The sequence below is a fragment of the Ovis canadensis genome, chromosome 13 (assembly GCF_042477335.2).
Source record: "Ovis canadensis isolate MfBH-ARS-UI-01 breed Bighorn chromosome 13, ARS-UI_OviCan_v2, whole genome shotgun sequence".
In the NCBI taxonomy this organism is placed as follows: Eukaryota; Metazoa; Chordata; class Mammalia; order Artiodactyla; family Bovidae; genus Ovis; species Ovis canadensis.
The window spans coordinates 81,362,216-81,390,060 of record NC_091257.1 but is presented as its reverse complement, the minus strand read 5'-3'; the positions used below and the strand labels follow the sequence as shown (position 1 = coordinate 81,390,060).

At 40.4% G+C, this 27,845-nt stretch overlaps 1 protein-coding gene and 1 pseudogene across 2 annotated transcripts in view; both read left to right on the top strand.

The window, feature by feature from the left end:
- RBL1 (RB transcriptional corepressor like 1) overlaps positions 1–20,671 on the top strand; it is a 68,710-nt gene extending 48,039 nt beyond the window's left edge. Inside the window, exons 19-23 of one of the 2 annotated variants that reach the window (XM_069548520.1) lie at positions 618–708; positions 7,829–7,977; positions 10,426–10,590; positions 12,085–12,118; positions 20,487–20,671. In XM_069548520.1, the coding sequence (XP_069404621.1) occupies positions 618–708; positions 7,829–7,977; positions 10,426–10,590; positions 12,085–12,118; positions 20,487–20,590 (543 nt within the window). In that variant the 3' untranslated portion in view covers positions 20,591–20,671. Of the gene's footprint in view, positions 1–617; positions 709–7,828; positions 7,978–10,425; positions 10,591–12,084; positions 14,483–20,486 lie in introns of those variants that run through there. The other variant, XM_069548519.1, reaches the window with a different exon arrangement.
- A 520-nt stretch (positions 20,672–21,191) lies between these two features.
- LOC138417721 (glucosamine-6-phosphate isomerase 1 pseudogene) lies at positions 21,192–22,067 on the top strand (annotated as a pseudogene).
- The last annotated feature ends 5,778 nt before the right edge of the window (positions 22,068–27,845 follow it).

Genomic DNA, 27,845 nt, shown 5'->3' with positions numbered 1-27,845 from the left:
AGAGACATTACTTTGCCAACAAAGGTCCGTCCAGTCAAGGCTTTGGTTCTTCCAGTGGTCCTGTATGGATGCGAGAGTTGGACTGTGAAGAAAGCTGAGTGGCAAAGAATTGATGCCTTTGAACTGTGGTTTTGGAGAAGACTCTTGAGAGTCCCTTGGACTGCAAGGAGATCCAACCAGTCCATTCTAAAGGAGATCAGTCCTGGGTGTTCTTTATGATGCTAAAGCTGAAACTCCAATACTTTGGCCACCTCATGAGAAGAGTTGACTCATTGGAAAAGACTCTGATGCTGGGAGGGATTGGAGGCAGGAGGAGAAGGGGGTGACAGAGGATGAGATGGCTGGATGGCATCACTGACTTGATGGACGTGAGTTTGAGTGAACTCCTGGAGATGGTGCTGGACAGGGAGGCCTGGCGTGCTGCAATTCATGGGGTCACGAAGAGTCAGACACGACAGAGCGACTGAACTGAACTGAATAACATCTTGCCCTTAATTATCACCCATACAGACAAATACTTTTTAATTGGCTTGATATCTTGCTCTTCTTATTTTGGTTTTGCTTAAAGTGTGCCTGTTTGTGACTCAACAGTCCTTTATTTCCCTTATGACCTATAGGTCTATAGAAGTGTACTATTGAAAAGTATTCCAAGAGAAGTTGTGGCATACAATAAAAACCTGAACGGTGATTTTGAAATGACAGATTGTGGTAAGTTGCCCAATTTAGCATTCTATATGTAGTACACCTTTGGTTATATATTTGGTTACATACTACAGTGGATGTCTTGGGGTTACTTATGTAGGTGGAGTGGATAATGCATGTGTGTTTTGAGAAGAAGCAAGTGACTTTGAAATAAGTATGGGTCAGGTACCTCCCTCCACAGAGATTGTATATAGAAACTATTAATTTGTCCTCTGTTTAATTGTGTTTTAGAAGTTTCCTAGTATACTTATACACATTAATATTATATATACTTGTACACATTTATTGTGTAAAAGACAATAAAATTCAAAACTAAATCTGAATGACAGGAAAAGTAAGACAGCTGTCAGTGATCTGCCCAGGGAGACAAGGAAATGTCCTGTTCATTAATAAGTGTATTAGATATTCTGCCACCATCAGCAAGGTCACCATCATGACCTTGTTGCACCATCATGCTAAGACTTAAGACTCTAGTAATTTTTTTTTAAAGAAAGAAGAATCAAATATTTGGTATTCATATGTTGATAAATTATGAAAAGATCTCTTCTGCCCATATCCTTTTTCTTGTCTCATCTTTCCATTATTTAATGTAGATGTATGTGTGCATGTGTATATAGGTACTGTAATTTATTTAATTCCTCAGTGTGAGGCATTTAGGTTGTTCTAATTATATACAGCTTTGTGAGGAACATCATTGTAAGTTGATCTTTGGTCCACATCCTTAGAGTAAATTCTTAAAGAAAATTGACTGGGTCAGAGACATTTTTTAAATTGCCCAAATATCCATAATCATTATGGTGTCTACTGGGATCTTACATTTTAAGGTCTTAATGAAAAAATGCTTTAATAATAACGTCCTAGAATCTGATCCCATTTAAGGCCACACAGGCCAAATTCAATTCTTTTTGTATAGATATAGGCTACACATCTCTTCAAGAAAACTGGAGATACCAAGGGAACATTTCTTGTAAGGATGGGCATGATAAAGGACAGAAATGGTAAGGACCTAACAGAAGCAGAAGAGATTAAAAAGAGGTGGCAAGAATACCCAGAAGAACTATACAAAAAATCTTAATGACCTGGATAACCACAATGGTATGGTCACTCACTAGAGCCAGACATCCCTGGAGTATGAAATCAAGTGGGCCTTAGGAAACACTGTGTTAATATGAACAAAGCTGGTGGAAATGACAGAATTCCAGCTGAGCTGTTTAAAACCCCAAAAGATGATGCTATTAAAGTGCTACACTGAATATGTCAGCAAATTTGGAAAACTCAGCAGTGGCCACAGGACTGGAAATGATCAGTTTTCATTCCATCCCAAAGAGAGGGATTGTCAAAGAATGTTCAAACTACAGTACAGTTGTGCTCACTTTACGTGTTAGCCCGGTTATGCTCGAAATCCTTAAACTAGACTTCAGTACATGAACCAAGAACTTCCAGATGTTCAAGCTGGGCTTAAAAGAGGCAGAGAAACCAGAGATCAAATTGCCAACATTTGTTGGATTATGGAGAAAGCAAGGGAGTTCCCGAAAAACTTCTACTTCATTGACTGTACTCAGGCCTTTGACTACGTGGATCACAACAAACTGGAAAATTCTTAAAAGAAATGGAAGGAACTACTAGACCAACTTACCTGTCTCCTGAGAAACATGTATGTGGGTCAAGAAGCAACAGAACTGGACATGAAACAACTGGTTCAAAAATAAAAAGTAGTAGGACAAGACTGTATATTGTCATCCTGCTTACTTAACTTGTATGCAGAGTACGTCATGCAAAATGCTAGGCTGGATGAAGCACAAGCTGGAATCAAGACTGTTGGGAGAAATACCGACAATCTCAGATATGCAGATGATACCACTCTAATGGCAGAAAACAAAGGGAACTAAAGAGCCTCTTGATGCAGGTGAAAGAGGATAGTGAAAAAGCCGGCTTGAAACTCAATATTAAAAGCAAACTAAGATCATGGACCCAGATTGTTTTGGCAATTATGGGTCTTTTATAGTTTCGTATATGTTTTAGAATTATTTGTTCTAGTTCTGTGGAAAATGTCATGGGTAATTTGATAGGGATTGCATTAAGTCTGTAGATTGTTTTGGGTAGCATGCCATTTTAACAATATTCTTCTGGTACAAAAGCATGGGATATCTTTCCACTTCTTTGAATCATCTTCAGTTTCCTTTATGAATGTTGTATAATTCTCAGTATATAAGTCTATCACTTCCTTGATGAGGTCTATTCTTAAGTTTTTTGTTGTTCAGTTGTTTTTTTTTTGATGCAATTTTGAAAGGGATTGTTGGATTATATTCCATGTCTGATATTTCATTGTTGGTGTAAAGAAATGCACCTGCCAATCTGCTTATTTTAAGTATTTCTAATTTCCCTCAACATAGACTGAGTTTTAGGATTAGGCGTGCTTAATAAATGACCACTGTTTTCATCAAAAAAAACCTACTTCTGATGTCAAGTATGTTAATTATCGAAGCATTGGTCTTTGATTGAGATATGCCTAATAGAAGAAACCCTATTTATAGTAGCCACCTGTGGAGAAAGAGCTTCCTTATTAAAACACCAACTGGATACTCGGCCTGTGCATTCATTATCATGTTAGCAGAGCACCCCAGACTAGGATTCTTGATTAGAACACTTGAGAGATCCAGATTATAGCTTAGTCTAAGTGACGCAAACATAATGCTCAAGAAAATTGAAAACTTTACAATATTTCCTCTGAGGCTTGGCTTAAGAATTTTTTTTAAAAAAAGATGCATGTGTGGTGGTTCATAAAAGGCCTTCTCACAGTAAGGCCTTAGTAAGTAGTAGTTATTATTATTTTGTTTATAAGAAGTATAAAATATATTTTATTAATGAGTATGGCTCTTTAAATGTCTTTTTTTTTAAAGCTAATTTTCTAAGGCCATATTCCTTACATAAAATCCTTTAAATGTTGAAAACTAGGTCAGACACACAAAAACAGTTAAGTCCTCTCAAGTGACAAAAGTTCTGTTTCCATAGGAGATATATAAGACTGATAACTACAAATTGATAATTAAGTGACTTTATTCACATTAGAATTATTTTATGGTCACTAGATAGACAGCCAAATGTGGGTAGAGCAGATTCTCTTTTTAGATTGTCTGTGTAAACAAGGTTTCCTTGGTTTTAGATTATAACGAATGCCTTTTAGAGCTTATGAGAAACTGCCAAAATGGGCTAAAAGCACTGTAGTTTTAAATTGGTGTGTGCTCGGTGACTTCTGCATAACTGGAGCTCAAGGGCACCGCAGCCTACACAGTTTCACAGTGAGGAGCAAAAGAGGATAAGGAGGAACGTGGTAGGAGAAATACACAACAAATACCAAATGCTTGCTTCAGGGAAGTGCTGCGGCGCTGGTCAAGCCCATCACATCTCAACATGACCCTTGAATTTATAAATAAATTCTGATCTTTCTTTCATCCTAAAATAATTTTGCTTCTTTACTTTCTCCAGTTTCAGATGGTAAAAAATCACTATATATGTTTCTTCTCAGACTGAAGACTAAGGACTGTATGCAAAGAAATCAGCATCAGTCACTTGAGCAGCTCCTCTGGGAGTGAAGGATGGGGTTTCATTAATACGTGCATTCTAGACAATTTAGGTGTGCTCATCCTCTGAAACCAGTTCCCCTGAGAAATGCATATCTACTGTGCTCTCAATCTCTTTTCCCCTGAATGCAATTATATTGTCCTGGGATATGAAACTAACCACGTATTATGGTTGCATTTGTTGGCCACCTGCAGCCCTGGAATAATTTGCCTTCTCCCTTCCCACTTTCACTTTAGATCCTTTGAAAATTCTGAAGTCAGAGATCCAGGATAAAAATTTCAGCGTGTTTCTCCAGAGTTCTGCAGATAATATCTCCTTTTTTCTAAGAGCTTCTCTCATTCACTGATCGTTTTTTTATAAAACCACATTTTAATTGCTTGACAGTGTTATATGATAATTCAGAAAAGACATTCTTCTTATTCATGAGAACAGTAGGGAAAATTATGAATCCATATATAGTTCATTGGTTCATTTCACAAATATATACCATGTGCCTAAAATTGTATTAGGCAGAGATCCCTTCTACCTTGTGAGGGAAAACAGATTTGTACCAATTACAGCACCAAGCAGGAAGATCTCATGCTCTTTCCCAGTCTTTCATAAGTTTTGTCTGCTAATGTATATGGTGTAAGATGGTAACCAGGCCTACTGAGGCTTTAATTTCTCAGTGCCAAAGTCCTTAAAGAGGTGAGAATGTAGAAATCTTTTTCCAGCTTAAAGGATAACTGACATCTTGTTTTCTGTTCTGAAATGAAAAAATACTAAATAGCTAAATAATGTTCTTGTTTATGAAGAACTAAAGACCTTTTAGAACTAACACTTTTCATTATAGGGGACTAGAATGCAAAAGTAGGAAGTCAGGAAACACCTGAAGTAACAGGTGTTTGGCCTTGGAGTACAGAATGAAGCAGGGCAAAGGCTAATAGAATTTTGCCAAGAGAAAGCATTGGTCATAGCAAACACCCTCTTCCAACAACACAAGAGAAGACTTTACACATGGACATCACCATATGGCCAGCACCGAAATCAGATTGATTATATTCTTTGCAGACAAAGATGGAGAAGCTCTATACAGTCAGCAAAAACCAGACCGGGAGCTGACTGTGGCTCAGATCATGAACTCCTTATTGTCAAATTCAGACTTAAATTGAAGAAAGTTGGGAAAACCACTAAACCATCCAGGTATGACCTAAATCAAATCCCTTATGATTATACAGTGGAAGTGACAAATAGATTTAAGGGACTAGATCTCATAGACAGAGTGCCTGATGAACTATGGACAGAGGTTCATGACATTGTATAGGAGACAGGGATCAAGACCATCCCCAAGAAAAAGAAATGCAAAAAAGCAAAATGGCTGTCTGAGGAGGCCTTACTAATAGCTGTGAAAAGAAGAGAGGCGAAAAGCAAAGGAGAAAAGGAAAGATATACCCATTTGAATGCAGAGTTCCAAAGAATAGCAAGGAGAGATAAGAAAGCCTTTCTCAGCGATCAGTGCAAAGAAATAGAGGAAAACAATAGAATGGGAAAGACTAGAGATCTCTTCAAGAAAATTAGAGATACCAAGGAAACATTTCATGCAAGATGGGCTCAATAAACGACAGAAATGGTATGGACCTAACAGAAGCAGAAGATATTGAGAAGAGGTGGCAAGAATACGCAGAAGAACTGGACAAAAAAGATTTTCACGACCCGGTTAATCACAATGGTGTGATCACTCATCTAGAGCCAGACATCCTGGAATGTGAAGTCAAGTGGGCCTTAGGAAGCATCACTACAAACAAAGCTAGTGGAGGTGATGGAATTCCAGTTGAGCTATTTCAAATCCTAAAAGATGATGCTGTGAAAGTGTTGCACTCAATATGTCAGCAAATTTGGAAAACTCAGCAGTGGCCACAGGACTGGAAAAGGTCCATATTCATTCCAATCCCAAGGAAAAGAAATGCCAAAGAATGCCCAAACTACTGCACAATTGCTCTCATCTCACACCAAGGGAGCCTGGTGGGCTTCCATCTATGGGGTAGCGCAGAGTCAGACACAACTGAAGCGATTTAGTAGCAGCAGCAGCAGCTGTAACTAAGCCAATGTTTACTATCTTGGAACAGTGTCCCTCAGGATGGTAGCAAGTATCATGAAGAAGAGGGATTGTGCATAGAAAGTTTGAGAAGTATGAAATTAAAGTGAACATATTTTTTTTCTAATTGCAAAACTTCTGTAAGCCTTTATTATAGTAACGTGTTCTGAATTCCTAAGAGAAGGCTATAATATGCAGCATTTTTTTCACCTTACTGATCACATAGCTTTTTCTGCCTTACTAAGATCCTTCAAAAATAATAGGAGTAAAAAAGACATCCAAATGGGGACCCAGATTCCCCAGGGAGATTCCCTGTGGGCTGCCTGACCCTTGGACCATGTCAGGGTTTTCTTATTTTCCTAAGGTAGAAGCATAGTAGTAGTAGTAGTGTTAGTTGCTCAGTTGTGTCCAACTCTTTGTGATCCCATGGACTCTACCCCGCCAGGCTCCTCTGTCCATGGGATTCTCCAGGCAAGAATACTGGACGAGAGGATATTCTCGACCCAGAGATTGAACCTGGGTCTCCTGCATTGCAGGCTCTTTCTTTACTGTTTGAGCTACAGGGAAAACCAAAGTGGAAACATGCTTCTACTCATATTCTCAATGTTTGCAGGTCAATGTATTGAGAATGAGACGTTTTTTTCACATGCTGAATTCTTTTTAATTGCCAGTAGTTTTCTTAGCTGTGTACAAGAAGCTCAGTTTAGGTAAACTTCAACCCAGAGCTAGGTGGTTCTTGTCAGTACAAGTAGAAGATGTTTTGTAATTCTCTTCCCCCAGAAAAAAGAATAGGATAAAGTTCTGCCTGATGTCACAAGCTACCCTAGAGTTACACTAAAAAATAATGAAAGCACCCTGGGGCAAGCTATAATTTTATAGCTGAGGATGATACCTATAGACAGCATTAAGTTCCTGTTGTGCATGAAAAAATAAGGCTTTTTGAACACTTGTCACCTGCCATGTATTTGCAGAAAAGTAAACATAAGCAATTCACTGTGCTTCTTCCTTAACCTTTGAGGATACACTTTACCTTTTAGAGTCTTCCCACCTTTTCCAAACAGCCAGTAAGAATATCTGCAGTCCCTTTTGTTATCTGAAGCTCAGGATTTGCCACCGTTACCCATATTCTGAAGCTCATTTGAGATAAATTTCAACCTAGGGCTGGTGCCCCTCTGAGAGTTACCAGTGACAGTGGGTTCAAAGGTGTGCTTGTGAAAACATTCTTGCTGAAGTGATATCTAGAGAATAGAGTACCAACTTAAGTTAACATGTTTGTGTTTCTCAAGTTTCCAATTTAATTTATCCATAATATAGGTAGATTTCTGAACTTTTCTAAAAATAGTCATGTCTTACATAAATATTTAGGTTTATTTGATTTTTTTTGCTTTTATATTGTAGAGAGAGTTGTGTTTCAGATCCCCAAATTATAGATTAAGGTAAACCTATCACAACACTGAATTCTTTTAACAGACTTGGAAGATGCTACAAAAACACCTGACTGCTCCAGTGGACCAGTGAAAGAGGAAAGAGGTGATCTTATCAAATTTTACAATACAATATATGTAGGAAGAGTGAAGTCATTTGCATTGAAATACGACTTGTCAAATCAGGACCATGTGGTACGTTTTTTATTTTACTACTTTATTAATATCTGTTCTCATAATTGGTTTACTATGAGATTATTTTGGTAGATAAGTATTTCCAAGTTAAAGCCTTACTGATACATTTTACAGGAGAAAACATGCTAGTGATTAATTAGAGTGATTAAGGCTGTGATAAAACAGACTAGAGAAAATTATGGAAATTTCATCCATACTGTGATCATATGTTGCTAGAAATTATGGATGCATATGGGCAAAGAGTCAATGGGAACATGGAAAAATGAAAACAGTTCTGGTTCTTTTTCCCCTTGTTTTTGATTTCTATTATTATATTTCTGAGAGAAATGTTTTTATCAAGATAAAGAGAAAAGGAAATAAATAGGCTTGAATCAATAATAGAAACAACACTAAGAAATTTTTATGCCGTATATAGATTTGACACTACCAGCAGGCCTTTATAAGTTTTATCAGTGTATAAGCTGACGTTGGTTCCCAGAAGAGCAGACTTCAGTTATAAGAAAGAGGAACCAAGTAGAAGCTGCATTCAGGCAGTAGCTATATATGTGTCTGTGTCTCTGCATTTCTCTCCTTGTCCCTTTCAATGAATATGAGCTGACTGTCCTCAGAGGCCATGACTACTTATTCTTCTCCGTCAGTTCCACACATCCCCCCACCATGTGCTATACTGTGAATATCTCTAACATCAGCTAATTGGGAAAAAAAGAAAACTAGTTTTCCTAGCTTCAAGTGAAGATGATGAATGAAATACTAATTAAGGAGTCATCCCCATTTATGCTTGGAATAGAATATTGTATAGATTATTAAAAGTGCAGTTCCTTCTCACTTTATCTCTGAGTCCTTTGCATTTCGGTATAAAGTCTTACACTTTATACTAGTAACTCAGTCAGTAAAAGAATCTCCCTGCAATGCAGGAGATGGGAATTTGGTCCTTGGGTTGGAAAGATCCCCTGGAGAAGGAAATGGCAAGCCACTCCAGTATCCTTGCCTGGGAAATCCAATGGACAGAGGAGCCTGGGGGCTATAGTACTTGGGGTTGAAAGAGTTAGACATAGTGACTAAAGCACCGGGCAGAAAGTCTTAACCATTTTATTAAGAGATTTGTTCCTTGTTGGACTCTTCTTGCTGGCCCACAGAATACTCTGCCTCTCTTATTCTCTGCACTACTAATCTGGTTGTGGGTATATATGTGTGGACTCTTAAGACTCTTGAGACACCTTTGGTGATCAAAGGTGCACGGAGATCAAACCAGTCAACCCTAAAGGAAATCAACCCTGAATATTCATTGGAAGGACTGATGCTGAAGCTGAAGCTCTGATAACATTGGCCACCTGATGTGAGGAGCCAGCTTATTGGAAAAGACCCTGATGCTGCAAAAGATTGAGGGCAAGAGGGGAAGGGGAAGACAGGACGAGATGGTTAGCTAGCATCACTGACTCCATGGACATGAATTTGAGCAAACACCATGAGATAGTGAAGGACAGGAAGCCTGACACTGCAGTCCATGGGGTCACACAGAGTCGGACACAACTTAGCACCTAAACAACAACAGTGTGTGTGTGGAGAGAGATCCTTATTGCAAGTGTTAGGATATAAGTTATTCTTTGCCTCACTTTCTGAGCATGGACATGAAGTTCCTAAGCTGTTGGCTTACTGCTTCTGGTGTCTTACACAGAATCCTTCAGGATTTCCTGAAAGATCCAGAAAAATAAATTTGAATTTATTTATCCATTAGTAATTGTTGAAAAACAAGGGTTAATGAATCATTTTTAAATTTTTTTACAGCCATAATAAGTTCTTATGGTATAGTTCAGTTCATTCGCTCAGTCGTGTCCAACTCTTTGTGACCCCATGAATCGCAGCACGCCAGGCCTCCCTCCCTGTCCATCACCAACTCCCGGAGTTTACCCATACTTATGTCCATCAAGTTGGTGATGCCATCCAGCCATCTCGTCCTCTGTCGTCCCCTTCTCCTCCTGCCCCCAATCCCTCCCAGCATCAGGGTCTTTTGCAATGAGTCAACTCTTCACATGAGGTAGCCAAAGTATTAGACTTCTAATTAGGAGATACCAATAAGAATAAAAACGTGGTACAGGGAAAAAAAGTTCCATGTTGATACTTCACCCTTACGGGGAGAAGGGGAGTATAGAATAAAAAATATGGTAGAATTCAAAAAAAGAAAGAAAAACTTTCATCTGATATAAGCTTTGGTGGTGGTTTATTCATTAAGTCGTGTCTGACTCTTGTGACCCTGTGGACTGTAGACTGCCAGGCTCCTCTGCCCATGGGATTCTCCAGGCAAGAATACTGGAGTGGGTTGCCATTTCCTTCTCCAGGGTATCTTCCCGACTCAGGGATGGAACCCGGTCTCCTGGATTGTAGACAGATTCTTTACCAACTGAGCTATGAGGGAAGCCCTATAAAAGCTTTACTTTTATGTTATTTCAGATGGAAGCTCCGCCACTCTCCCCTTTTCCACATATTAAGCAACAGCCAGGCTCCCCACGCCGCATTTCCCAGCAGCACTCCATTTATGTGTCCCCACACAAGAATGGGTCGGGCCTTACACCAAGGAGTGCTCTGCTGTATAAATTCAACGGCAGCCCTTCTAAGGTAACGTGCTCCCAAACTTTACTCTAAAACAGCAATATCCGTGTTAAAAATTGGATTTCAGATTTCCAGTTAGTAATCTTCAATCATACCCCATTTTTTTTGCAAAGTTACTACAAATAAATACGAACTCTTACTGTTGCAAGTTTCCTGTGATCAAGAGCAGTGTATCCAGTTGAGGGAGTTTAATCTGTTATGACTGACATGGTATTGGGGGAGTTTGCACGAAGAGCACAGTGTTTCCCTGCTCAGGCACCATCTTGAGAAGGACCAGTAAGGCAGCACCTGCAAGTGGTCAGATATGTGGACACTCTGTAAAGAAAGACCTTGGAAGGGAAAGTTCATTTGGTGGATGGCGCCTGGGATAGGGAAAAGCCTGAAAGCAGAGGCCTCTTCTGACTTAGACAGCTCTGTGGTCACCTCCATCTTTAGTCCCATTAATAATGATGATCCAATGGGGACATGATTGCTTTTTTCAGGTATTCAAGGACTATCAAGTAGATGTGTTCATTGTATCTCCAAAAGCCAGAATGACTACCAACTAGGAGTAGTGGGATAGGTTGTAACTCAGTCCAAATACGTGGCAGCTCCTGAACTCATTAGTTTCTTAACTCATTTAGATCCACAGCATTGGTTACATTCCTGCCATACTTAGCAAATAAAGTTTACTGAGATATACCTCACAGACTTGCATTTCCCCTTCATAGAAGCTGATTTCATATAAGGACTTCTAGAAGAAATCCTTGGATAAAATCAGAAATGGGTCTAATTGAATTCTAAGGCAGTAATTTCAGAATCATAGGTCAGAATCTAGGGAGCTTGTTGAACACAGATTCTTGTCCCATAGACTTATTGAATCACAAAGTTCTAGCAGGCAGATTCCCTAGACAGCGCTGATGCACAGTGTTCAGGAACAACTTCTCAAAGGCTGTTTTGCAGTAAGACCAGCAACATCAGCATCACCTAGGAGCATGTTAGAAATGCAGAATCTCAGGCCTCACACCAACTCTACTGAATCTGAATCTGTATATTATCATTCCCCAGATGATTAGTAAGCACAGTAAAGTTTGAAAAGCAGTGCTTCAGAAAAAAGACCTCAAACTTGATGGAAGTTTGTTTGATTTATCAGAATCACCTGGAGGTCTTGATAAACTAGAGATCGCTGGTTCCAATACCTAGAATGTCTGATTCAGTCAGTGTAGGGTGAGACTTAAGAATTTGCATTCCTAATAAGCTCCTAAATGCTCTGCTGCTTGTGGTCTGATGTCCACATTTTTAAAACTATTGCTATAATGTAAATCCAATTTTTATAATCACCTGAACAGGTTAATTCTAATCACCCTTATTAAGTTCAACTAGATTCAAAAAAATAATCTCTTCCTCAGTGTTTAGCTTTAGATAGAGGATAAAGGGTAGGAAAAAGCAGTTAGCTTAGTTCTTTGCTGCTATTTCCCTCCTTTCCCCTTTTACTCACACATATCCTCTATTTTTGCACAGAGTTTGAAAGATATCAACAACATGATAAGGCAAGGTGAGCAGAGAACCAAGAAGCGAGCAATAACCATTGATGGTGATGCAGAATCACCTGCCAAACGCCTCTGTCAAGAAAATGATGATGTTTTACTTAAACGACTACAGGATGTTGTCAGTGAAAGAGCAAACCACTAGTGCCCGTCTCATTTCTGTGATAAAAGCACTTTTCAGGTTGTGTTGCAGGAAGTTGGGCCTCTGTCTTTCAAAACAATCAACCCTGAAGGTAGTAAACATCACTGAGTTACAAGAAAAGTTACACCAAAGTTAAGTGGATTTTTTTAAAACTTTTATCCAAAATGTAGTTGACAGATGTATTTTGAGTTGGATTGTAATGTTTTTAAGTGCACTTAAAACGGAATATTTTTAAGTGCACTTAAAAAGGAATGGTTTTTTAAGTGCCTTTTAAGCATATTAATAGTCATAGAGTTGTTAAAATATTTGTTCTCTGAGTTTTTCAGACAAAGTAAAGAGAAACCTTATAATTTTTAAGCTCACTTTTTAAAATAATCAAATGTCCTCTCCTTCTGGGCTTTGTCATAAGAGGGTGAATAATCTTTTTGGTAGGTATGCTTTGAGATGTTTGTGCTCCCAATTTAATATTGAGTAGAGGTTGGGTTCCATGGCATCTAGGCCAGAGGATGGTGTATGAGCCTGTCTCTGACCCAGTGTGCTAACTCCACATCCAGGTGCCACTGTGGGTTGTCCAGAGGCTTCTCATGCCTTTCCTCTCCTTGAGCAGAAGCATGTTTGTGCTTAAACCCCGCACTACCCCACTCCTTGCTTTCCAACCTTAAGCCCTCTTAGCCTGGTGTCACAACCTAATAAAAGAGCTACTTGCTCCTTTTTAAAACTATTATCACTTTGTTTTCCAAACCATTAACTTAATTATATATGATTATATCATATAGCTCTCAAAATAGGAAACTGCTTCTCAGGCTAGTAGAGTAAACTACAGAAAAGAGTTGTTAGAGACTAAATTTCCTATTAGTGAGAAAGCAGCCATGATAATATGTAAGATACTTTTTTGAGATCATTATAAGATTGATCATTCTCAACATCTAATTGATTCCTTAAGAATAGTTGAAACCTGATTTCTCAAAACCATGTTAATATCACCTCATGCCTTATAATTATACTATTCCATCCGTGACACAGCTGCTTATCACCTCCTGCTCTTTGCTCTCTGTATCATCAGTGCATTATGAGTTTCCCATTAGGGTTTGATCATTGTCCCCTTATGGGTGTTTTCTAGGGCTAGGGGTGCCACTTTACAAAGAATCAGCTGTTCAATATTCACTTTTCTAGTGTGTTTCCAGAATCTGGAAGGAGGTGAATAAGCCATTCTTAATTAATTTTGAGAAAATTTTATCAAACGTATGCTTTTTAAAACTGCAAACCTTATTTTTTTTAGTGCTAAATATTTAACTAGTGAAAAGTGAAACTGGCTCAGTCATGTTCGACTCTTTGCCATCCCATGGACTGTAGCCTACCAGGCTCCTCTGTCCATGGAATTCTGCAGGCAAGAATACTGGAGTGGGTAGCCATTCCCTTCTCCAGCGGATCTTCCCAACCCAGGGATTGAACCCAGGTCTCCTGCACTGCAAGTGGATTCTTTACTGTCTGAGCCACCAGGGAGGCCCATTTAACTAGTAACCCTGGCTAATTTGAATTTGTCTAAAATTTGGCTATTAACTATTATCAATAATTATGATTATTAGGAATTTTATTTTTAAATTTTAAGAAGAAAAAGTAAGTCTGGTTACATTTTACTTTTCTTAAAATTACATCATTTTTTTGTGTAGTATCTACACATGTTACAAGCCAAATAGCATCAAGTCTGTCTTGAATCCTTGTGTATATTTTCATGTAGCTATAACTATTGTATCATTATTATTGTGCAAAATATAAAGGAGCATTTGTACATTGTCTATATAAGAAAATCTGGATGTGTTTTTGTCAGTTTTCTAGACTGTATATTCATGTACATAAAATGGTTAATAAAATATTGGTGTTTTTGTGAGATTACTGAATAAAACCTATACTTGTACTCTTTTCTATGTGACTGGATGCAATTGTGCAGTCATCTATAATCTGTGTCTCTAAATATCTGGTTTATATCTTTTAAATGTCTTAGTGTAATTAAATGTAACATTAAAATTAAAACTTAATGTAACTTAGTGTAACTAATTAACATTAAAAGTTAATATTCTCAGTGCTTTCCAGGAGCCAGGAAGAGAATGGAGGTGAATTGACTGATTGACAAGTACAGGGTTTTCTTCTGATGTGATGGAAATAATTTTATAACTTGGTATAGGTGGTGATTGCATACCATTATAAACTTATTAAATGACAATGAATTTTACACTTTAAAATAGTTATTTTTATGTTGGGAGAATTTCACCTCAATTGAAAAACGCCTTCAGTTCAGTTCAGTCGCTCAGTCGTGTCCGACTCTTTGCGACCCCATGAATCGCAGCACACCAGGCCTCCCTGTCCATCACCAACTCCCAGAGTTCACTCAGACTCACGTCCATCGAGTCAGTGATGCCATCCAGCCATCTCATCCTCTGTCGTCCCCTTCTCCTCCTGCCCCCAATCCCTCCCAGCACCAGAGTGTTTTCCAGTGAGTCAACTCTTCGCATGAGGTGGCCAAAAGTACTGGAGTTTCAGCTTTAGCATCATTCCTTCCAAAGAAATCCCAGGGCTGATCTCCTTCAGAATGGATTGGTTGGATCTCCTTGCAGTCCAAGGGACTCTCAAGAGTCTTCTCCAACAACACAGTTCAAAAGCATCAATTCTTCGGTGCTCAGCCTTCTTCACAGTCCAACTCTCACATCCGTACATGACCACAGGAAAACACCATAGCCTTTAGACGGACCTTAGTCATCAAAGTAATGTCTCTGCTTTTGAATATGCTATCTAGGTTAGTCATATCTCTTCTTCCAAGGAGTAAGTGTCTTTTAATTTCATGGCTGCAGTCACCATCTGCAGTGATTTTGGAGCCCCAAAAAATAGTCTGACACTGTTTCCACTGTTTCCCCATCTATTTCCCATGAAGTGATGGGACCAGATGCCATGATCTGAGTTTTCTGAATGTTGAGCTTTAAGCCAGTTTTTCACTCTCCACTTTCACTTTCATCAAGAGGCTTTTTAGCTCCTCTTCACTTTCTGCCATAAGGGTGGTGTCATCTGCATATCTGAGGTTACTAATATTTCTCCCGGCAATCTTGATTTCAGCTTGTGTTTCTTCCAGTCCAGTGTTTCTCATGATATACTCTGCATATAAGTTAAATAAGCAGGGTGACAATAGACAGCCTTGACGTACTCCTTTTCCTATTTGGAACCAGTCTGTTGTTCCATGTCCAGTTCTAACTGTTGCTTCCTGACCTGCATACAGGTTTCTCAAGAGGCAGGTCAGGTGGTCTGGTATTTCCATCTCTTTCAGAATTTTCCACAGTTTATTGTGATAACACACTCAAAGGCTTTGGCATAGGCAATAAAGCAGAAATAGATGTTTTTCTGGAACTTTCTTGCTTTTTCGATGGTCCAGCGGATGTTGGCAGTTTGATCTCTGGTTCCTCTGCCTTTTCTAAAACCAGCTTGCACATCAGGATGTTCATGGTTCACGTATTGCTGAAGCCTGGCTTGGAGAATTTTGAGCATTACTTTACTAGCGTGTGAGATGAGTGCAATTGTGTGGTAGTTTGAGCATTCTTTGGCATTGCCTTTCTTTGGGATTGGAATGAAAACTGACCTTTTCCAGTCCTGTGGCCACTGCTGAGTTTTTCAGATTTTTCTGGCATATTGAGTGCAGCACTTTCACAGCATCATCTTTCAGGATTTGAAATAGCTCAACTGGAATTCTATCACCTATAAGAAGCAGAATTATGTCAGGACTTTGAAATGGACCAACTTACCATACGAATTAAGGAAAAGTCTCCCCTCTTCAGAGTGCTTTCAGGTATATTTATCCATTTGAGACTCAAAACTTAAAAGTTCTTTGCTATTTAAGATATTTTAAATTAATTTTTAAAATTAATTTATTCAGCCACATTGGGTCTTAGTTTTGATGGCAGGATCTTCACTGGGTCATGCAGGATCTTTGGTTTAGATGCACAGACTCTCCAGTTGGGGCACTTGAGCTCAGTAGGTACTTCCCAGTATATGGGATCTTAGTTCCCTGACTAGGGATTGAACCCAAGTCCTCTGCATTGCAAGGCAAACTCTTAACCACTGGACCATCAGGGAAGTCCCAAGATATTTTTAATTAACTTTTAAAAAATGTTGGCTGTACTAGTCTTCCTTGTGGCGAGCGGAGGCTTAGTTGCCCTGCAGCATGTGTGCATGTGTGCTGAGTTGCTCAGTCATGTCCATCCAACTCTTTGCAACCCCTGTGTCATTGGAAAATGGATTCTTAACCACTGGACCACCAGGGAGGTCCCTCTAATTATGTGGTTAGGTTGTTTAACTTAAAAAAGTTTTTTAAAGATGGTAATATTCCAGCTTGTTTTTATTTTGTTACTTACACTACTTTCACTAAGTTAACAAACCTAATATGTTGGAGAAGACTCTTGAGAGTCCCTTGGACTGCAAGGAGATCCAACCAGTCCATTGTAAAGGAGATCAGTCCTGGGTGTTCATTGGAAGGACTGATGCTGAAGCTGAAACTCCAATACTTTGGCCACCTCATGCGAAGAGTTGACTCATTGGAAAAGACTGATGCTGGGAGGGATTGAGGGCAAGAAGAGAAGGGGATGGACAGAGGATGAGATGGCTGGATGGCATCACCAACTCAATGGACATGAGTTTCAGTCAACTCCGGGAGTTGGTGATGGACAGAGAGGCCTGGCGTTCTGCGATTCATGGGGTCGCAAAGAGTTGGACGTGACTGAACTGAACTGAACTGAGGGATATAAAAGTGATCCAGGCATAGTTCCTGTCCTCAAGGTATATTTGTAGTCTATTAATATAATGGTGTAAGTATAGTAGTACGGTACTACACAGGGAGGAATGGTGTTAGGACAGAGTAGATGATTCACTGTCTAAACAGGTGTGTTAGGGAATCTAAAATCACTCTAAGTAGTAGTGTTAGTTGCTCAGTGTCCAACTCTTTGAGATCCCATGGACTGTAGCCCGCCAGGCTCCTCAGTCCATGGGATTCTCCAGGCAAGAATACTGGAGTGGATTGCCATTCCCTTCCCCAGAGGATCTTCCCAATCCAAGGATCAAACCTGGGTCTCCTGCATTGCAGGCAGATTCTTTACCATTTGAGCTACAGGGAAGACCAAAATCACTCTAAAGTGGGGACCAAATAGTAATTTAGTCCTTAGGGATGACTACTGCCAGGGCAGTAGAAGACAGGGCACAACCAGTAGTAAGTCCCAGAGGTATGAAAGTACTGTAGGGTTAGGAATTGCAGATACTTCAGCGAGGTTGAAAGGAAGTGTACATACTCAAAAGTGAGTGCCAAGAGCTAGAAAGGGCCCTTTCTTAGTCGGGCTCTAAGCCAGGTTAGGGAGCTCAGGTTTGGTAATTTCCAATGGTTTTCAACATTGGCTGCAGCTGGGAAGTTTTAAAAAACACATCAGTGCATGGGCTTCTCCCCCCAGAGGTTTCTGATTTAATTGGTTTGGGGAACAACCTAGCTTTAAGATTTTTAAATACTCCCTAGGTGAGTCCAAAATCACTGCCATCGGTGACTGCAGCCATGAGATGCTTGCACCTTGGAAGAAAAACTATGACAAACCTAGACAGCATATTGAAAAGGAGACCTTTGCCCACAAAGGTCTATATAGTCAAAGCTATGGATTTTCCAGTAGTAGTCATGTACAGATGTGAGAGTTGGACCATAAAGAAGGCTGAGCACCAAAGAATTGATCCTTTCAAACTGTGGTGCTGGAGAAGACTCTTGAGAGTCCCTTGGACTACAAGGAAATCAAACCAGTCAATCCTAAAGGAAATTAATCCTGAATATTCATTGGAAGGATTGATACTGAAGCTGAAGTTCCAATACGCTGGCCACCTGATGCGAAGAGCCAACTCAGTGGAAAATATCATAATGCTGGGAAAGATTGAGGGCAAGAGGAGAAGGGGGTGACAGAGGATTAGTTGGTTGGATGGCATCACCAACTCAATGGACATGAGTTTGAGCAAGCCCCAGGAGATGGTGAAGGACAGGGAAGCCTGCATACTGCAATCCATGGGGTTGCAAAGAGTCGGACATGACTTAGCAACTGAACAACAACAGGTGAGTACCTAAGGTGAGAACCACTGGTGTATAGGTCAGGGGGGTGCCACTAAAGTGTTTTCTTTCTAATATTTAATTTAGACTGTGCTGGGTCTTGGTTGCAGGGCTTCCCAAGTGTAGTGGAAAAGAATCCACCTGCCAGTGCAGGAGATGCAGGTTCAGTCCCTGGGTTGGGAAGATCCTCTGGAGAAGGAAATGGCAACCTGCTCCAGTATCCTTGCCAGGAAAATTCCATGGACAGAGGAGCCTGGTGAGCTACAGTCCATGGTGTTGCAAAGAGTCAGACATGACTGAGCTTGCACACAAGGCGGGGGTGGGTCTGGGGTGGGTGGGTAGTCTTAGTTGCGGCTCATGGGCTCTTCCTTCTTTGTTGTGATGTGTGGGACTCAGCATGAGAACTCTTAGGTGCGGCATGTAGGATCTATATCCCTGACTAGGGATTGAACGTGGGCCCCTGCTTTGGGAGCACGGAATCTTAGCCTCTGGACCACCCGGAAAGTCCCAAAGTGGTTTTTTAATTTTATGTGGATAATGACAAAATCTGATGTTTATTTTAGAGCAGCAGTTCCCTAAATTGCCCAAAGATAAGGATTACCTGAGACACTTGACTCCTAGGCCCCGCCCTTGACCAAAAGAATGAAATCTTCAGGAGAAGAATTTAGGAATTTTGTTAATCTCTGTTTCAAGTGATATTTAACCTCAAGCAAGTCAGAGACATTTCTGGCAGTGTTTCTCAAATTTTAAGAGCGTAGGAATCACCAGGATTGTTAATCTTGTTAAAAATGCAGACTGGTGTTAGGTCTGAGATTTTGCTTTTCTAACAAGCTCTTACCTAACACCAGTGCTGCTAGGCCAACGACTGCTTTGAATAGCAAGTTTTAGAAATCTGGAAGCTATGTGGAGGAGTGATTAGAGGATGTTTAGCCTGATGAGAGACAAGTTAGTCATTTTTAACTTGGTTTAATTTTACCACCTTCAGGGACATTGGCAATGACATGTTTGCATTTTGGGTTGTCACAACTGGGCATGAGAGGTGGTGCCCAGTAGGTAGCTAGCAGACAGAAGCCAGAGATGCTGCTTAACATCCTACACTGTACTGGGCAGGCTCACAACAAAGAATTATCCAGCCCTAGTATCAGTTGTGCCAATCCCTGAATTAAGTGAACTTTTACCCGGGCAAGAAGAGCTCTGTGTTTTAATGTCATAGTAGTGGAGATAGAAAGGAAACAACCAAGGGTTACCCAACTGAGCAGGTGTGGAGTCCTAGTCAGTGATGGCTTCATAAAGAAGATGACTTTCCAAGAAGGATTCATGGTAATAGATTCCAGGTGGGATAACTAATACACACATGGGATTATTTGGTGTTGATGATAGATCCTTAATATGTTGAAGAAAATGCTCCTGAGGTTTCAGATTCTACCTGTGTCAGTGGTTCCATCAAATTTTCCCATGAATCACCTTTGCGGGTTTATTAACTATGCAGATTTAAAGTGTAGTACACAAACAGCTTTGTTAAGCATCCCAGGCTATTATTCTTACCCAGGAAGCTCAGAAGGTACCTATCTAATGATCAGGAATACAGAGATCTGGGTTCAAACATCTGCCCTGGCACTGTCTCACCAAACCAAGTGGAACTTAACTGCTTACTCATCTCAGTTAGGTCACCATCAAGTCAGGAAATAATTAATTATGGAAAATAACATTGATTTTAGAAAATTTAGATTATATATAAGCAAAAAAATAAAAACTATATCCCCACCAACCAGAGGTTACCTTTTCAAATTTAAAAAACATTTATTTTTTTTCACTTGAGGAAATTGTGTAAATCTTGTTTATACTATGATGAATTTTTCCTAGCTTCATTGAGGCTTAATTTACATAGAATAAAATATACCCATCTTAAGTGTATAGTTTGATGAATTTTAGTAATTATGTATGATTGTAAAACTACCGCCACAATCTTTATCTTACTGTGCTTTGCTTTATTGCTCTTTACAGATAATTGCTTTTTTTTTTTTTTAACTAATTGAAAGTTTGTGGCAACTCTGCATCAAGCAAGTCTTTTGGACTTTTGCAACAGTATTTGCTCCTTTTGAATTACAGTTTTCATCTTTTCCAGATATACGCCCAGGAGTGGGATTGCTGGATCACATGGCAACTCTTTTTAATTTTTTAAGGAACCTCCATGTTTTCCATAATGACTGTGCTGCAGTGACCTCTTGATGTGAATCTTCCTAGACTTATTTTCAGTGAATTATGTATTTTTAAAGTATTAATAAAAATGGATCATATATGTTAACTTCATATATCCTTTTTGGTGGTGGTTGTTTAGTTGCTAAATCGTGTCCAACTCTTCCAACCCCGTGGATTGTAACCTGCCAGTCTCCTCAGTCCATGGGATTCTCCAAGCAAGAATACTGGAGTGGGTTGCCATTTCCTTCTCCAGGGGATCTTCCCAACCCAAGAATCAAACCTGTGTCTCCTGCGTTGCAGGCAGATTCTTTACGTATTGAGCCATGAGGGAAGACTATATCCTTTTTGCAATGTCTAAATTTTACCTCTCTGACAGTATTAATGCTTATCTTCCAAAGGATTATTATTATTTTATTTTTTTTAGTATTTATTTGTTTGACTGCATTGAGTCTTAGTAGCGGCCATAGGATTTTCATTGTGTTATGCAGGATGTGTTCACTGTGACACACGGATTCTGTACTTGTGGTGTGTGAGCTCCAGAGCAGGCAGCCAGTGAATTATTTATGTTATCGTCAAACAAGGAAAGATTAGCACAGTCACTGCAGCCACTGCAGGAAGTGTCCTCGACAAGATGAAGTACAACATTCTGGACCACTATTCCCAGGCCAGTGAGTACTCAGCCAAATATATCAGGAATTTGCATCACCCAGTTTAGTGCAAGACCAGACAAGTACTTCACTCTGGGGTTCCCCTCTGGGAGCAGCCCCACTTGGCTGCTACAAGAAGCTGATTGAGTACTATAAGAATGAAGACCTGTCCTTCCAATATGGAAGACTTTCAACATGGATGAGTATGTGGGCCTTCCTTGAGACCACTGAGAGAGTTACCTCCTTCATGTGGGACACCTTCCTCAAACACATTGACATCTGCCCAGAAAACACCCAAATTCTGGATGGGAATGCAGTTGGCCTACAGGCTGAGTGTGATGCCTTTGAAGAGACAATCAAGGCTGCAGGTAGGGATTGAGCTGTTTGTTGGAGGCATGGGCCTTGATGAACACATTGCCTTTTACAAGTCAGGCTCCAGTCTGTTGTCCAGGACCCATGTGAAGATGCTGGCCATGGACACCATCCTGGCCAGTGCTAGGTTCTTCAGTGGTAATCTCACCAAGGTGCCCACCATGGCCCTGACAGTGGGCATGGGCACTGACTGTCATGGTGCTAGAGAGGTGATGATCCTCATCACAGGGTTCACAAGGCGTTTGCTCTGCACAAGGCCATCAAGGAGGGAGTGAACCATATGTGGACCATGTTTGTCTTCCCACAGCATCCCCACATGGTGCTTATCCCCACATGATGAGGATGCCACCCTGGAGTTGAAAGTGAAAATCATCAAGTATTTCAGAGATTTAAAGCTTGTTCATAACAAGTTGGTGGACCCCCTGTGCAATATCAAAGAGAAACAAACAGAGAAAAGCCAGCCTTTTTAGAAGCCATACACTGATTAGCTGATGCTACTTGTAGTCTCAAAGACCTCACTGGGACAGGTGGGTCTCTCTGAAGATTGTCTTTAGGAGGACAGAATTGTTTTTCTTTAATCTAGTATGGTTACTAGCTAAATGGGTGAACTTGTTCTTGGTGGTGCAGTGTGGAGTCTAGTCATGGAATTCAGCTAATTTATAATTTAATCAGAAAAAAAATCACTACATAATTTTGATGTTTGCCCCACAGGTTCGGGGTTTTAAACTTGTTATTGTGTCTCTAACACTGTTCATGTGCACAATATACTCCTGTCAGGAATGTCTATCATTACATGCACTGATTCTCAATTGAGAGGGAGTTTGGAGCTTATGTGTGTATTGGACAAAACCTCTTTGGAAAGTCTTAAAAGCCTGTCTTGGGTAGGCCTGCCCCTTGTTTTAGAATCATTGTTCCGGATTAAGGAACAAACTCAATGTCTAAAATCAGTGTAAGGCAGCTGTTCCTTTAGTCGGTAACATGTGCCATGGGAAGAAAACTCTCCCTCGCTGTTTTTCCCCAGCTAGGAAAACTTTGCCAGCTTTTTTTTTCTGCTCTCTCAGTTGGCCTTTCAATGAACTCAAAGGCCTCCTTGAGAGAGGATTCAGGTGGGTGGGGCTAAAGAGAAGGCTTTTGCCTATGAACTCAGTTCCTCAACGGGCCCAGCCTCATCAGACTCCTATCCCTCGGGGACGCTCCAGCACCAGGAGAAAGGCAGAGATCCTGTGTTTTGTTCCAAGGTCTCACTATGGTGCCTCTCTTAATATACACTCATTCGTAGGTAGGAAGTTCATGGGGGCAACAGACACAACCAAGACTCAATGTTACGTTGAGCCAGGGTTATGGGGTCAGGGGAAATAGCTCAATTATGAATTTAGAAACAATACCAGAGAGACATGTTTTCTGTGTCCCTAAGAGTTGACAGCCAGGAAATATATCAAGTGCTTCTACAGTTGTCTAATATCCTCTCTCCACTTAAAATGTTCTGCCCTTCTAACCTCCTGGGTCTGTGTGGTGTGGTCTGATGTTCTCAGAATATCAGGAAGTACACTTTTGCCCCATTACCCTTCACTCCTTGTTCACAGGATGAGTCTATCGCTCTGCCTTCCATTCCCTCTTATGTCTTGATGGTCTGGATGCTGCCTCCTCCTCCTCCCAGTGTTTGAAGTCGCTCCTGCCTCTATTTCTGGAAAGGTCTTTCAGAGCCTGGCTCAGGCCTGTCTTTAACTGCTGTGTTTGTTACCAGCGTTTCATTTTTAGCTTTTATACGTGATTGTGCTATCATTCTGTTTTTGTTTTCATTTTTAAAGTTTATTATTATAGATTTATTTATTTTTGGCTGCACTGGATCTTCGTTGCTGTGTGTGGGCTTTCTCTAGTTGAGTCAAGTGGGGGCTGCTCTCTAGTTGCAGTTGTGCGGGCTTCTCACTGTGGGGGCTTCTAATTGCAGTGGCTTCTGTTGTGGAGCACAGGCTCTAGGGCATTCAGGCTTCAGTAGTTGCAGCTCTCAGGCCCTAGAGCACAGGCTCAGTAGTTGTGGCGCATGGGCTTAGCTGCCCTGCAGTATCTGGAATCTTTGACCAAGAATTGAACCCATGTCCCCTGCGTTGGCAGAGGACATTCTTAACCACTGGACCACCAGGGAAGTCCTGTCATTCTATTTTAACCTAATGAATCAATGGACTTGTTTTACAGTGTGATATTTTCTATTAAATCTGGTACTTTCAAGGAAAAAAATAAAGATTTAAAAGGTTTTAGATTTATTTCTTTGTTGAATTTGTTTTAGATACTGGCATTTGGAATAAATTTAGTGAGTCTAATGTTTGCAAAGTTAAAAATTAGACACTATTTAATCTATAATATGATGATGCAAGTTGGCTAAAATACGAGATATTCATTACATAGTGGAGTACCCCACAGGCTCCCTTACTTCATTTGGGTCTCTGCTCAAGTGTCAGCTCATAGCACTTCCTAGCCTTTCCTATACTCTTCAGTTCAGTTCAGTTCAGTTCAGTCGCTCAGTCGTGTCCAACTCTTTGCTTAGTATGTTTTCTTTTTCTTACCAGAATGTATAGTCTACTCATGTATTATCTGAATCCACCACCCACTAGTGAATGAAGCACCATGTAGGTGGAACATTTTTTCTATAGTTTTCCCAGAGTATAGAATGACACATTGAAGGAAGTACAGGCTCAACATTTGCCAAATTAGTGAACTGAAACAAAAGGCTTAGTGATGCTTTCTCTGTTGTTTTTTTGGTGGTTTTCTTGGCCTCTTGGCATGAAGGATGTTAGTTCCCCAAACCAAGGGTTGAACCCCCAGCCCCAACGCCTCCCACTGCAGTGGAAACACAGACTCTTAACCACTGGACCACCAAGGAAGTTCCCCAGGTTTCTTTTTATAATAATTATATCTCACATGTACTAAGCATGTACATACTGCATTGAACAAGGGGGCATATTTGTTGTTGTTGTTCAGCCACTGAGTCACGTCCAACTCTTTGTGACTGCAGCCACAAAATTAAGAGACACTTACTCCTTGGAAGAAAAGCTATGACAAACCTAGACAACATGTTAAAAAACAGAGACATTATTTTGCCAACAAAGGTCCACATAGTCAAAGCTATGATTTTTCCAGTAGTCATGTATGGATATGAGAGTTGGACCATAAAGAAGGCTGAAAGCCAAAGAATTGTTGCTTTTGAACTGTGGTGTTGGAGAAGACTCTTGAGAGTCCCTTGGACTGTGAGGAGATCAAACCAGTCAATCCTAAAGGAAATCAGTCCTGAATGTTCATTAGAAGGACTGATGCTGAAGCTGAAGCTCCAATACTTTGGCCACTTGATGCAAACAGCTGACTCATTATAAAAGACCCTGATGCTGGGCAAGATTGAAGGCAGGAGGAGAAGGGGACGACAGAGGACGAGATGGTTGAGTGGCATCACCGACTCAATGGACTTGAGTTTGGGCAAGCTCCAGGAGATGGTGAAGGACAGTGAACCCTTGCATGCTGCAGCCCATGGGGTCATGCAGAGTCAAACACAACTGAGTAACTGAACAATGTACTAGTGAATGACAAAATGTACTAAGCATTTTCTATGTGCCACACCAAATTCCCATAAAACCTTATAACAAAACTATTTACAGAGGAGGAAATTAAAGCTCAGAGAGTTTAAGTAACTTGCCCAAGGTCACAAGATTCAAACCTAAGCACTCTGGTTCTATAGTCCATTTTTTTAAAATTCAATGAAATCGGGGGGTTTTGTGTGATAAAATATGTATAACATAAAACTGATCATTTAATCATTTTAAGTATACAGTTTACTGGCATTAACATTCATGTTGTGCAACCAATCTCCAGAACTCCTTCATCTTGCAAAACTGTAACTTTATACCCATTAAACAACAGCTCCCTTTTCCCTGTCCCTCCCTTCCCCTAGCAACCATCATTCTACTTTCTGTTTCTCTTATTTTGACTACTTTAGATGCTTCACCTAGGTGAAATCATACAGTACTTTTTCTTTTCTGATTGGCTTATTTCACTTAGCATAGTAACTTCTGGGTTCATGCATGTTGTAGCATGTGTCAGAATTTCCTTCTTTCTAAAGATGAGTAAATATGCCATTATGTGTATCGACCACATTTTGTTTATCCATCCACCCTTGGATGGACAGCAGCCCAATTCTAACCTGTAAACTTTTCAAAACTGAGTCTTTTGATATTAATCTTGAGGTGACAGATTGTGGGGAGTGCTAACTGTCTAAATTCTCTCTTTTCTGTGGGAAACATTCTTACTTCTTCTTTCTGTTTTGGAACAGATCTTCTCACTCCCATCACACACAGAGGAAATTCAACTTGTTGAAAACTTTCCAACCAAAAAGTTGCTCACAACAAATATTTGGGGATGGAGAGGGGTGATTAAGTGGTCCAGTAACAATCTTCTCCCTTCAGTCCTTCACTTCCAAACCCTCTCTCCCAGTTGCCTCTTGGGAGCTCTAGATTCCTTGCCTTTATTACATGTTCCCTAAATTTCCTACTTTACCATCAGCTTTCACCAACATCCTGAAAATTGAGTCAGGTTGGCACTGAAAAGGGTCTTTTTCTCCAAGGAACCCTGCTCACCTGCTCAGAATCCAGTGCCAGCTTATTCCCAGATACTCAGCGCACACTGGATGGGACAATGTCAGTTCCCTAAAGCTGCCTCACATGTAAATTATACTTCTCATTAGTAGGGATAGACGTTTTCTCAGTCTTTTGAAAATATGCGAATAAGAGCATCTTACTGTTTTGTTTTCAGTTGTGTCTGTTTATTTTGGCTGCAGCAGTGGGATCTTAGTTCCCTGACCAAGAATCGAACCCACATTCCCTGCATTGGAAGTGGGGAGTCTTAGCCACTGGACCACCAGGGAAGTCCCCCAAATAAGAGTATCTTAAACATTACTATGTGTATTGGCATACTCTAACTCACAATATAGGAAAATACAATACAGCAAGTCCCCTACAAACGAACAAGTTCCATTCCAAGAGTGCGTTCTTAAGTCCAATTTGTTCATAAGTCCAACAAAGTTAGCCTAGATACCCAACTAACATAATTGACTATACAGTACTATACTGTAAATAGGTTTATAATACTTTTCACATACATAAAAAACAAAGACAAAAAACATTTTTAATCTTACAGTACAGTACCTTAAAAAGTACAGTAGTACAGTACAACACCTGGCATAGGGGCTGGCATCAAGTGAGCAGGCAAGAAGAGTTACTAACTGGAGGAGGGAGAGAGGGTGGGAGATGGTAGAGCTGAAGGATCATCAGCAAAAAGAGGAGGGCAAGCTGCAATATCACTCACACTTGACACTGATGGCACAGGTTCTGATTCCTTGCTGGATTCAACTCTATCTACCCGCTTGATATGAGTTTGAGTAAGCTCCGGGAGTTGGTGATGGACAAGGAAGCCTAGAGAGCTGCAGGTCATGGGGTCACAAAGAGTCGGACACGACTGAGCAACTGAACTGAACTGAACCCGCTTGAAAAAATGGTCCAGTGATGACTGGGTGAAAGTGAAAGTGAAGTAGCCCACCAGGCTCCTCCTTCCATGGGATTCTCCAGGCTAGAATACTGGAGTGGGTTGCCGTTTCCTTCTCCAGGGGATCTTCCCGACCCAGGGACAGAACCCAGGTCTCCCACGTTGCAGGCCGGCACTTTACCCTCTGAGCCACCAGGGAGGCCTGTGATGCCTGGGTAGCAGCTCTTTTTCTCACTGTAGATGCCATGGCAGCACTGGATTGCTTTCTGATGGCTGCTGCATGCTTTGTGCACTGTTCTCCACTCGGCTCCTGGGCCTCAGAAACTAACAGTGCCTCCTCAAATAAGGAAACCCCCTCACCATTTCCTGTGTCATGAACCTCCTCCATTCTTCAGTTATTACTTCTTCCTCTTGTCTCTATTTGTCCTTCCTCTGGGCCTCCAATTCCATCAGGCTTTCATTAGTAAGCTCTTCGTGTTGCACAGAAAGTTCCATTGTTTTCACTTGGTGCTTCTTAGCAATACCAGCTACATCACCACTCCTTTTCACTTGCTTACAGACATCCTGGGCTTGAAATGAAAATATTGTACTATTGTACTCTATACAGTACTGTGCAGTAAAGTACACAAACGCATAACCAGTTATAGAGGATGCACACAGGTGACCATGTACACCAGACACATGAACTAACTTTCATAATTGCACATGCAAATGCACATTCGAGTCTTTTTTTTAAGATTTTT